The 13005-nt window shown below is 38.3% G+C and overlaps 1 protein-coding gene across 1 annotated transcript in view; it reads left to right on the top strand.

The window, feature by feature from the left end:
- dnmt3ab (DNA (cytosine-5-)-methyltransferase 3 alpha b) overlaps positions 1–13005 on the top strand; it is a gene marked incomplete at both ends in the record, with an annotated part of 47241 nt that overhangs the window by 32301 nt on the left and 1935 nt on the right. Inside the window, 15 exons of the mRNA XM_083910175.1 lie at positions 347–718; positions 2488–2646; positions 2883–2990; positions 3816–3972; positions 4070–4216; positions 5272–5316; positions 5685–5764; positions 5904–6016; positions 7721–7904; positions 7983–8067; positions 9085–9230; positions 10846–10936; positions 11029–11177; positions 11532–11617; positions 12713–12782. Coding sequence (XP_083766301.1) covers positions 347–718; positions 2488–2646; positions 2883–2990; positions 3816–3972; positions 4070–4216; positions 5272–5316; positions 5685–5764; positions 5904–6016; positions 7721–7904; positions 7983–8067; positions 9085–9230; positions 10846–10936; positions 11029–11177; positions 11532–11617; positions 12713–12782 — 1992 coding nt within the window. The remainder of the gene's footprint in view (positions 1–346; positions 719–2487; positions 2647–2882; positions 2991–3815; positions 3973–4069; positions 4217–5271; positions 5317–5684; positions 5765–5903; positions 6017–7720; positions 7905–7982; positions 8068–9084; positions 9231–10845; positions 10937–11028; positions 11178–11531; positions 11618–12712; positions 12783–13005) is intronic.

The raw sequence follows: 13005 nt of genomic DNA, 5'->3' as shown, positions 1-13005 counted from the left end.
GTGTGAGAGTGAATGGTTGTTTGTCTCAATGTGGTCCTGTGATGGACCAGGCTGTACCCCGCCTTTCACCCTATGTGAGCACCCCCCGTAATTCTCATGTGGAGGATAAAGCGACAGAAGATGAATGAATGAACAGTTTTAACACATTAAACATAAAATTGTGTCCATAGCACAGGGCATCAAACACTGTAATGGGAGTTAAAGACTGCACTGATGCTTTCTTTCTTCTTTGACCTATTTCCTGATCTATTTTCACCGCTGTTTTTGATATTCTGAAAAGTAACATCATGGCTCTGTCTCAGAGGTAGCACACATTGTTGTAAAAAGCCCTGTCTGTGTTTTTTAGGCAGAGAAAAAAGCCGAACTGATGTCAGCATTGAGCGCAATGAAGGATCACGAGGAGAACGAAATGGAGGCCGAGAAAGAAGAGGTCTCAATAATAAAGCACCCGCAGCCTTCAAAGCAGCAGCAGAAGCAGCATCATCCACCACCACCACTGCCACCACCATCGCCTCAGACACACACTCAGTCTCAGCCTCAGTATCAACAGCAATCACAGCTGTCACTGCCACAGCAACAACATCAGCAGTTGCCTCAGCAGCAGCAGCAGCCGACTGACCCAGCTTCCCCCACTGTGGCCACGACTCCTGAGCCTGTCGCCATCATAGGTGGAGACAAGACATGCCCAAAGTCTGCAGACACTGAGTCCGAGTATGAGGTAGGAGTAAAACCAATGACAAAGACGTTATGCTTTAACCCGTGTGTCTGTCTGTCTGTCAGCAGGATGATGCATGAGCCCAGAAACCATATTATTTAGTTAAAATAGTGGATGAGCCCTCTCCGTAACACACATTTTCGATCAGAAATACAGTATTTATGGTGCGGTGGAGTTGTGCAATTTAGTGCTCACTTTATAACATAAAAATTTTTAAATAGCTAATGATTCATTGTTTTGAATTATGCTAATTCATCAGTGCAGTGTATTTCCTGAGTAGTAGTCGTAGTAGTAGTAGCACTAGTACTCAGTTTAGTCACAAAACTGGCACTAATACTAGTGTGATATAAAAAGTGAAGGGGGAAATTTGTCATTATTATTATAATATATTCTGTATTACTGTATTATTGTTATCTATCATTTTATTTCGTTTTTTTTTTCTACACATAACTACCCGTCACAATGAGTTTCTCTTATTATAATAATAATAATAATAATAATAATAATAATAATGATATTAGAAAGTCTGTCATTTTTTGTGCTCAATTTTTGGGCCTATGTTGGTTTGAATTTACATAAAGTATCTGCCTAATGTTTGTTAACTGTTATACTGTGATTTACTGTGTTTTTCTGTTATAATGGTGTTTAAATTTTATAGGAATTTTATATAAACATAGGATGTTATTGTTAAAATGCTTCTTTTTCTTTATCTTCTGTTACACATAGAAGCATATCAAAAATGATGCAACATACTGTTAATGATACATATTTTAATCCACCTCACACATGTATATTACATTTTTGATCAGTTAATACAATAATCTGAATTATTTATCTGGGCACACGAGCAAACGTGTGTAATAGGGATTTTTCTTGGCAGAGATATGAGCTCCACTGATGGGCATTCAGGTTTTGTACTTGAATAACACTGATGTGTTCAGTTGTAGTCTTGGGTGTTGCAATGGAAATCTCCACTGGAAAAGAGATTACGTTTAAAATCAGGGTTAATCCTTGGAGTTGAGTCAAATAGCCATTTGTGATTTGGGGAAATCATTCACCTGTGGTGTGATGCGGCTTTCAGTCAGAGTTTGCGTAGATGTTGCCAAATATGCACCTTAGAGTCTGTGGTAATGGCCATCATGTGATACAGACGACATCTGCTGTACATTACTGTACATTTGATGTAATGCTGCTGCATGAAAAACAGGTGTCCTGCTGATTCATTTCCCCCTCGTTGAAACAATTTATTGCTGTGTGCACGGTGAATTTGCCCCGGCTTTACATACTACTTATAAACCTTTAGCTGTAATCTCCAGAATCAATAAACAGACTCTGATGAGTGTGTTGTGTCTATTATGGAAGGTTTGAAGAGGAAACGGCAAGTTATGTTAAACAACTTGTGAGGTTTTATTGTTTTTTTTGTTTATATTAACTATATATTGGAACAGAAACAATTTGTCAAAAAATTTAACTCCTTGTAGCGTGCAAGTGCTGCTTATATTAGATAAATATTGGGTTTTTGAAGCAATTTGATTTAATAATTTCCCCTTTTAATTTAATTAATAAATACATAATGGAAATCACTGCTACTTTCTGGACTTAATTAAAAGTACGCATGTGTGTGTGATGTATCATGTTTTTAAATGTTTATGCAAGATTTTCAAGCCTTTCATTTTCTCGACAACCCTTAAAACTTAAGACAGTCTGTGTTTTCACAACCTTGTCCGGTGGTTAAATCAGAGCGGATGACTTGTCTTTTATTTTGGCTGCAGGACAGTCGTGGTTTTGGCATCGGAGACCTGGTTTGGGGGAAGCTGCGCGGCTTCTCGTGGTGGCCAGGCCGCATCGTATCATGGTATATGACGGGACGGAGCAGAGCGGCGGAGGGAACTCGATGGGTCATGTGGTTTGGAGATGGAAAATTCTCAGTGGTGAGTGTTAAGAGCCAGCATTAACATTCATAGAAGGTGATTTTTTTTCTCTGTGTTTACAGTGACACCCACAATTTTATAATACACTTTATTGTTTTATAGGTTTAATCGATTGCTGTTTTCCACAATGTACATAAAAGTCCTAAATCTCACTCTTTATATCTCACAGACCTAATATTTTTGTCCTATGTCCTACTGCAGTGAACATTGATTACATTTTGTGTTTATGTTTGCAGGTCTGTGTAGAGAAACTCATGCCTTTAAGTTCCTTTAACATCGCCTTTCACCAGCCTACTTACAACAAGCAACCCATGTACAAAAAAGCCATCTATGAAGTGTTACAGGTGAGCGTGAGAGCAGTGTGATTCAAAATATTGTTTTCAGTTTGCATTGTTTTTTAGGTTTTATGAAATTGTTGGCTAAGCTAACATTGTAGAGTTCTTTATGGACTTAGTTAAAGAAATAAAAGTTAAAAAAATGTTGCAAATTAATGGCATTTTTCACATTTTCTAGAATAAAAGAAGCTGGAATATAACATAAAGACACTTAAAATGTCTTCTTGACATGTCAAGAAGTCACGCATCATAGTCCATTCAAATGTATGCACAGGGTGGTCAGTTTCCTTCAGATCGTCTCCACGTACTGTATGGAAACAAATTGAGTCATTTTATTTTTTTACGAGTAAGTGCAAGATATTTAAAGCTGCAGTGTGGAACCTTTATAGAGTTGTTTTTATATTAAGTTGTTGTTGTTGTTCATGTTATTATTATACTGCATCTGTTTGGTCTTTGTGAACAGAAATGATGTAACCTTATGTATATGCTGCGTCCTTCATCTTAAAACTCAGCGGGGTCAATTTCTTTGTCACATGGAGCAAAGAAACCAGAAAATATCCACATTTAAGAACTTTTAAAATCAGAAAGTTTGTTTTCAGTTTGCAATCGATTAATATGCGATTAATGGAATAATTATTGCAGCCCTAATTTGTTTGTATTTAAAAGCTACGCACCACAGATTTAAAGAAAAAAAAATACGTACGTCGGCCTAGTATTCACTTCTTTTAACGAGTGTAATTGCGATACCGCTGTTATGTAGCCAATACACTGATTGCACTGAACACACGGCATATTATTTTTGTCTCTACATAAATAAGCCTGCTGTTTTCTTAGGTGGCCAGCAGCCGAGCAGGCAAAGTCTTCATGGCCTGTCCTGACAGTGATGAGACAGAAACCTCCAAATCGGTGGAAATGCTCAACAAGCAGATGATTGACTGGGCCATGACAGGATTTCAACCCACTGGACCAAAGGCCTTAGAGCCACCAGAGGGTAAGAGGAAGTCCAAATCTCAATAATTGCTCTACTAGCTCTAAAAAACTCTCTTCTTAACATGTCCTTAAATACTTCATAATAATGTTTACCACAGAGGAGCGCAACCCATACAAAGAGGTTTACCCTGAGATGTGGGTGGAGCCAGAAGCTGCAGCCTACACACCCCCTCCAGCCAAAAAGCCTCGCAAAAGCACAGTAGAGAAACCCAAGGTCAGGGACATCATCGACGAGAGGACACGAGGTACGAGAGGTGTTTCGCAAATGAGGTTACACTGGGGTCATGAACTCTTTATTCCCTCCCTTGGGGAGGACGTAAGTGGCGAGAGAGCGCGTGGATGGACATGAGGTCCATTAGAGTGACAGGTTTAAGATGAAAGTGAGTAATGTGGCCAGACAAAAAGCCTTTTTAAGACAATGAATAGCTGTTTGTTTGTGATTAATCTCAAGTGTGCTTCAGCCAAATTGCTCCAAGACATGTTGGTAGTGAGTCATTCATCAGTGCAGTATATTACCTGAGTAGTAATGTAGTAGTAGCACCCACTTAATTTAATCACAAAACTGGCACTAATACTAGTGCAATTAAAAAAGTGAAAACAGAGGGGAAAACCAGAAAATGTAAGCCCTTAATATCCTGTAAAACTGTAGTATAGTAACCTAAATGTTGTTGTTTTTCTACACATAAAGCAAAATATACTGGATAATATTGTATAATAACAATATTAGAAAGCTCAGTTTTACTTCGTTACTACTATAACGGTCATATAATATTAATGTTTTCTGATTTTGAGGGTGTGGTTTAAATTTCATAGGAATCTTATATAAATATAGTTTTTTTTTTTGTTATTGTTAAAATTCCTCCTTTTCTTAATATTTTCAGCTACAGATAAAGTTATGTTCAAATCCAACATAGTTAGTGATACATATTTTGATTTAAATAAGAAAGATTTAAGTTTAAATGAAGATATCTTTTTGTCCCCTTTAACATACAATCCAATTTTTTAACTTACTGTAACTTACCTTCATTGTGTGTTTTGTTTGTTTTTACATATTTCGATCAGTTGATACTAACTTGGTTTTGGATGTACGTTATTAACAAATTGCATAACAATTATTTTCAGTTCTATCTTTGTGAATCATGTTTTTGTTTTTGCTTCTTTTGATTAAAAGGATTAACTGTTGTTAGCCTAACAGATAAGATGTTAAAACAGAGATTGCGTTGTAAAGACTGCTATTTAATCCTTCTGATTTTGTTTTGATTTTGAGTTCTCATCCTGCTCAACCTTTCTATATTTCCAGAGCGGCTTGTTCATGAAGTGAGACAAAAGTGCCGCAGCATAGAAGGTAAGTGCTGTGTCCTCTGTGTGCTCTGGCTTGCGGCAGTGCTCGGGGGCCTCTCCTGGGATGAGCACCCAGAGGCTTTGTACTTGGCCTTGTTGTTGACAAGCAAAGTGAGGCCTGTGTGCATCTGAGTTAATCAAACAATAAGAGAACAAAGAGAAAGGAGTAACATTTCTGGGATGCCAGAATCTCCAAGTCTCCTGACTCTCTTGGGTGTTTTTTTTTTTCTCTCCAAACACACTCAGTAGGGTCTAGACCTGCGTCACAGCTGTTCAAATAATTCCATTGAAGTGTGTAGCAGCAGCGTGTTCACACCTCTTTGACCTCTGCCTGTGCAACTCTGACATTATTGCACACTTCATTTTCTGCAGACATCTGTATCTCCTGTGGAAGTCTGAATGTTGGCCTGGAGCACCCACTGTTTGCTGGAGGAATGTGCCAGAGCTGTAAAGTAAGTTGAGCTAAAGGTCAACTCAACTCCAAAAAAAAAAAAAAAAAATCACACTTCCTTTCAAAGTTTATCATATACTGAACATATTTCAAGTTACGGCACCAGATGTGACCCTGTAAAACCATGTTGTTCCTTGCAGAACTGCTTCCTAGAATGTGCATATCAATACGACGATGATGGTTATCAGTCATACTGCACGATCTGCTGCGGGGGACGAGAAGTGCTCATGTGTGGAAACAACAACTGTTGTCGGTGAGGCTCCTGCTGGGTTTCTGCTGTGTCATGGGGAGTAGGGGAAATGCAAATCATGTGTTTTTTTCAAGCATATTTTATTCCAGAAGGCGTGACCAACACTGTAAAGTGGAATGTTGTAGTTGGAGTTACAAAGTACCAAATCAGGCATGGGGCGATTTTAAAATTTTATATATCACAATTATCCTGGCCGATATTAGGTTATGTTTTAATATAATTTTTGTGCAGCTTTATGTCTGTGGAGGGAGACATCACAGATAGGATCCATGTGTTTTAGTGAAAAATGTAAATTTGGATGGATTTTAATGTGCTTGAATTTTGTGCTAAACAAATGCTTTTATTTCCTTCCCAAAAATTGCTTAACGGCCAAATAATTTGTTATAAAACACTTTTTTTTGTTGTGATAGAAAGAGTGAAATAATCCTTCTGAGTATGTACAGTATATAGTCATACTTGCTGGAAGAGCATTAAAAATAACCTTCAAGTGCTTGAATTTTGGATCAAGTGCTTAAACATTCTGTATTACCTTCACAAACATTCCTCAATGACATAGGCATAGTAAAATAATATCTTTGAGTATATGTTTATGTGTGTGTGTGTTTATATATGTATATATATATATATACATACATTAAAACATTAAAAAGTAAGTAACAATTATTGTATGCTGGTGAGCTAGACAGGATTTTCAAGTCACTCACGTGAGATATTGATGATTTTCTACATTCACGATAAACATGATTAATAGAAATTACATTTATTGTAAGTGCTTTTAATCCCGATAAGTGATAATATCGTCTATTGTCCCATCATTAGGTGACATTCACCCTGTTGAGACATTATTTGAATGTTGAAATCCGACTTGGTGTTGCTTTAAAATGTACAGTGTTTTGCTGATTAAGGACTGTACCATCATTGCATACAATAGGGGCTCTGTGTGTGTGTTGTCACAAATCTCACGGCAGTGATTTCAGACTCGACTATAGTAGGTGTAGAGGACACATGGCTGATCACAAATATTATATTAAGTGTGGTTGTATGTGAGTTGGGTAATAAGAAAAGTCTGAAGAGAAATCCTCACACAGCCAGACTATTAAGATTAAGATCTAAAGAATACCACTGAAAACAGATTAAGCATTGTTAGACCGATGCTTGGACAGTCTGTAAACAATGGCTTGCTCTGTTGATGATGACATTTGGATGAAAACTCGCCATCTCCCATTCAAAACAGTTTAAACTAGGCCCTGCAGGAGTAAAGCAAAGACTGGTGCTGCAACTGTGTGGCCTGTTACTGATGTAGAAGTAACAATAATCAAGTCGTTTATCACAGAGTCTACATTTAAATATAAAGAGAGATTCTGCTTGCATTGTACACTTCTGTGAGGTCACTGCAGCTGCAATGAACAATCTTAGTTTCTAATAAATAGCATAGTTGGAGTTTGTGCAGATTTTTATCGGCTACAGCCTACATCAGGTGTGCATTGCAACTTCAAAAAAATGAAAAACAACAATTCATACAATCAGCTGATTCAGTAACGTATGAAATTAATTTCACTCTTCATTTTTGCACATTTTAACTCCTTGTATGCATGTTTTTCCCATGCTTCACACATGTTTCTGCACAGCACCTTTGTGTATGTAAAGTGCGTCATAAATATAACACGGCAGATGATAATGGGATCTGCTGTATCTCTCTTTGTTCAGGTGTTTCTGTGTGGAGTGTGTCGACCTCCTCGTCGGCCAGGGAGCAGCACACGCCGCCATCAAAGAGGATCCGTGGAACTGCTACATGTGCGGAAAGGAGGGCGTGTTTGGTCTGCTGGAACGTCGCACTGACTGGCCCTGTCGTCTCCAGCACTTCTTTGCAAATAACCATGACCAGGATTTCGTAAGTGACGCGCCTTTAGCCGTTAAGTTTCACTGATAACTATGTCACTGTTGACCATTTCACTCTGTTGTATTTCAGGATTCACCAAAGCTTTACCCCCCAGTCATGGCAGAGAAGAGGAAGCCCATACGCGTCCTGTCGCTATTTGACGGCATAGCAACAGGTCAGACAAAGAAAAATCCCGTCTTCTCTTTCACTACATTATTACTTTTTTTATTACTACATGTGTGCACCGCCCGGCTATTGACAAACGATTGTAAAATAAAAATAAATGTTACGCAACAATGACGTCAGTAATCCATAATATGGGCCTAAACGAAGATAATACAATGGTTTTCATCATTTTTATATCTCTATTAACAAAGAAAATACTTCATTTGTATCGCACTCGCTTCGCTGCTTTCGACACCATCTTTCTTATGTGAAAACACGCAATGCATTCTGGGTAGCCCTTGCTCCCAAGGGTGGTGTCGGAAAATCTCAATATTGAGGGCGATACAGCCCTTAAACTCGCCCCTCAACTTAATTTTTCTGAGAATCGGGACAGCACTTAGACTAGCGGGAGCGTGCATTTTTGAGATTGAGGGTTAAGATTGAGGGTTAAGCAAGGAATTGGATTTCACCCTATAATTCCATGTTTGTGAAGTACATGTGAGGAAAATGAGAGTAAATTGTCTTATTGGTAATGAGTCTGCCTCCTGTGAAAAGTCCATAGCTGACTTTGCTCCACCTATGTACACCACTGTATTTTAACGTTGGGAGATTATGGTGTAAATTTGAACTAAATATTTTCTCAAAATATCAATTTGGTTATATATATTTTCACGTTAAAATTTTGTTTTCTTCAGTTAGACAGACATTGTGATTTGTCGTGCTATAGGATTGCCTTGAGATATATTGATATATTATCAAAGAATCATTGTATCACAATATTATTGGTATCGGCAATCTGACGACGCCACACATCGTATTGTATCAGCTCAGCTCGTTTTATAACTTGTCTGAGCAATTAAAAAAAGTACCAGGTAGTATCGCTAATGAAAAAGCGAAATAACGTGCCGTGCCAAGGAAAGTCAATTCATGCTGGGACCACGTTGTGGAAAAGCAGCATAAATGGACTTTCTCTTAATGTTTTGTTTTGTTTTTCTTGTGCTCTGACCTTGCTTCCTGTCTTGTTCAGGGCTTCTGGTGCTGAAAGAACTTGGCATCCACGTCGATCGTTACATAGCTTCCGAAGTGTGTGAAGACTCAATCACTGTGGGCATCGTCCGGCATCAGGGTCGCATCATGTACGTCGGCGACGTGAGGAACGTCACGCGCAAGCACGTAAGTTGAGCGATCGTGTTTTATTTATGAAAAGGAGTGGTCTGACACGCCGGTGCACTAAAGCTGACAGTAGATCTAAAGAAAGGCCGACACTGAGTAAAGACCTGTCACTTGTGATCATAAGATAAGGTGTTATGACTTGTTACAGGCGAGGTATTTCAGATGCACTGCCTGAAAACACAGTGCTAAAAGAAATACGAAGCTATAATTAAAAATGTCTCACTTGACAGCCAAACGAGTCCTACAATAACACAATGTCATCCTGTAATCATCAGAGAGACTTTTCCTCATTGCATGTGAATGCCGAAACCTCATTTATGCACATTTATCCTAATCTGCACACACATTATAGCCACTATATTAGGCAGGAGCAGTATTTGTTTTGGTCTTCTGCTGCTGAACATCTGCTCCAACGGGCAAACCTTGTTTTAATGAGTGGTTGTTTGAGTTACTGTTTCTCATCGTTTCACACCAGTCTACTTATTCTCCTCTGACCTCTGACATCAATGAGGCATTTTTGTCTCCTGTTCACTGGATGTTTCCCTTTTTATTAGTTTTTGTTTTTGTGTAAATGCTTAATTTTTGTTGAGTTTTTATTAGTTTTTTTGGGGATATTTGCCAAGTGCAAGATTCAAAAAGGTAATAGTAAGTATTGTGTCATAAAAACCCAGCAAAAGATAACATTTTAAAATGTTATTAGGACAAATGAACAACCATCTCTGTTCAATCAAATATAACAGTCTTCAAGGAAATGTGCATCATAGTGCTGAGGTTAGATATAGTTTGTGTGAACTTGGGTAAAAAATGTAGCCAACAGACTAAATACACATATTAATATAAGATAAATAATAATAATGATAATAATAATAAATAACCCTCATACTGTAAGACATCACATTGTGAGCCAGGGGTCTCAGGAGCTCAATCTGAGGAAAAACATGTGCAAAATTAAAAAACCTAATAAAAGACTAAAGGTGTTTGATTCACTTAGATGAACTCAGTCCAATTAACTACATACGAAATGTTAGTAATGATATCCTTGTAAACCACAACAAATGAAAAACATTTGATTATGAATGAATGAAAAAGCTGTCTCAAATAATACGCTTCACATGAACCCCAAAGGATTATGTTTGAAATGAGATGATGAAAGATGAAAGATGAAAACTAAGCACATTTTCACTACAATTTCAGTTTTCTTTTCTGTTAAACACACAATTCAGTTTCTGTTAGTTATCTCTTTTTTTTTTACTCAAGTTTTTATTTATATTTCTGTTAACGAAAATGTTGTTTTCAATTTTATTTTTTATTTTCCGTTAACTATAATAATAACAACCTACGACAGCCCACAGCAGACAAAGCCCACACTGGCTGTAGAGCGGCTGTGGCAGGTTCTCCTGTGTGCTTGTAAAAGGGTGGAGTGTGGAGGAGGGGTGCTTCAATGTGGTTTCAATATGCGACCTCGCCACGAGATTCCACTTTAATTGCTTCTTTTTTTTTAATAAACACAGTATGAAATCCAGCTCAAGTTCCCCCTCAGTCTTACCACATATTGTTATCTGCACTGTCTGTCTTTATCTCCCGGTTTCTGACTCTGTATCTTATCTCTGCACAGATAACGGAGTGGGGTCCTTTTGACCTAGTTATAGGAGGAAGCCCGTGCAACGACCTTTCTATAGTCAATCCTGCCAGGAAAGGTCTTTTTGGTATGTTTACACATATCCGCAAGACGGAAAAATCCGTGTGCGTTCTTTACTACGCTTCAGCGTTGTTTAACGGGGCCGTTTGTGTCCCACAGAGGGCACGGGTCGCCTGTTCTTCGAGTTTTACAGGCTGCTGCACGAGGCGCGGCCAAAGGAGGGGGACGACCGGCCTTTCTTCTGGCTCTTTGAAAACGTGGTTGCCATGGGTGTGAGCGATAAGAGGGACATCTCCCGCTTTTTGGAGGTCAGCGTCTTCACCGAACGCAGCGTGGGATGGATTATGAATGCCCCCTTGTGGCGCTTAGTCATTATTGTCAGACACAGGCCATTAGAAAGGAAAGTTGGCCTCTTAATCTTCATGTAGCACTTTAATGTGCTTAAACGCAGATAAAAGACCCACGTCGGCTTTTTGCTTTAGGAATATTTTCCATTTGAGATTGATCAGATACCGTGTAAAATGCACTGTGAAGGTGATGCCAAAGTGATTTTTCCTCCTAAAAACTCTCACTCACTATTCCTCACATGTGTAAATAGAAGCATAAATGAGCATGTTGCCATGGTTTCTCTCTAACTGGTATCTGTTTGTTTTGTTGTCCAGTGTAACCCAGTGATGATTGACGCTAAGGAGGTTTCTGCTGCTCACCGCGCTCGCTACTTCTGGGGTAACCTTCCTGGCATGAACAGGTTGGTGTGTGAATGGTGAGGGCAGCAGCAGCCTTTGACATACACAGTGGAAGGAAAAAAACAGCCCCTCCATATCCATAATTTGTGTCTATTATTGTTGTTGTTTTAGCTCACAAACACTAAGTCAGTCACACTCTGCTGTCTTATAGAGAATATTCTGTCTGTTTTTCTGCTAAATGGTAACAATAATCAAAGTTGTCAACCTTATCTTTTATCTTTTTAAGGTTCATATGCATGTTCTTGGTGTCTAAGGACAGCTAGAGACCTCAGAGAATATATAACCAGTGATAAAAATATTGTGTCTGTTACTATGCCTGAGTAATTATGAGTAAACCAAAGGAGAAAAGTGACATTTCTACTCACGCCTGTTCTGGGCGTGAGTAGAAATTTGTACAGCCCTACAAACAACATTCAAATGGATCATTTTGTCTCCAAATGGAGTAGTTTTATTATACTAAACATACTATAATAAAAACATAGTGAAGAAATACAGAAAATATAGTGAAAAAATGCAGCTATAAGCTCAGATTTGCTTTGTTTTGAGGAGTCTCGTTTTGTGTATCCCTTTTAAAATCATAAAGTAGAGCATTTATTGGAGAACTTGAGGTAATTGTACACTTAAGAAAAGTGTAGTACAATTATTTTACTTTTCAACTTTTACAACTTGAATGCTCGTTTTTAACAATTTCTTTGTTGTATATTTCTTTTAATTCCATATCTGTTTCTAAATGGTTTTGTACAACACCTTAAATCGACCGTGGCGTATGAAAAAGTGGTGGTATAATTATTTTCTGTTCAATTTCAAAAAAGTTTGAAGGACGTGAAGGACGCCTTGTACGAATGTGTGTGAAACATCTTTTTATGAATGAAAATTGAAGTCTAAAATCAGTGGTTCTCAGACTTAGTAGAAAATATTGAGCGCTTGAAGTAACACCATTATCATAATTATGATAATTTGATAAAGACAATTCTGATCACATACCCTGGATTTTCCTCCAAGTACCAGAAGATGCTCACGCACCACAGTTTGAGAACCATGGGGTCTAAATAATAAGTTGTGACTGATGTTCTTTTTTTTTTCTTCTTCTCCTTCAGGCCTTTGTCAGCGATGTGCAATGACAGGCTCGACCTCCAGGACTGTTTAGAACACGGCAGGACAGCGAAGGTACTTAACGTGATACTTGGCCGCGAAACAAAATGTAGTTTGACAGAAGTGAGTGCGTCACCTGGTGAAATGTCAGCACCTGTCCAGACCTGAGGACGTCCTGTTGTGTTTTTGTCTGGTTAGCACTGAGGCCTCACAGCGAGAAGGTGTCTTGACTCCGTTGGCTGTTCAAATGTGGCCTTTTAATGTTTACTCTTGTGTTTGTGTTTGGTATTTTGTGTTT

This window comes from Microchirus variegatus (genome assembly GCF_963457635.1).
Source record: "Microchirus variegatus genome assembly, chromosome: 2".
NCBI lineage: Eukaryota > Metazoa > Chordata > Actinopteri > Pleuronectiformes > Soleidae > Microchirus > Microchirus variegatus.
Note: the sequence above shows the minus strand (reverse complement) of the source record. Positions and strands in the feature narration are given on the sequence as shown.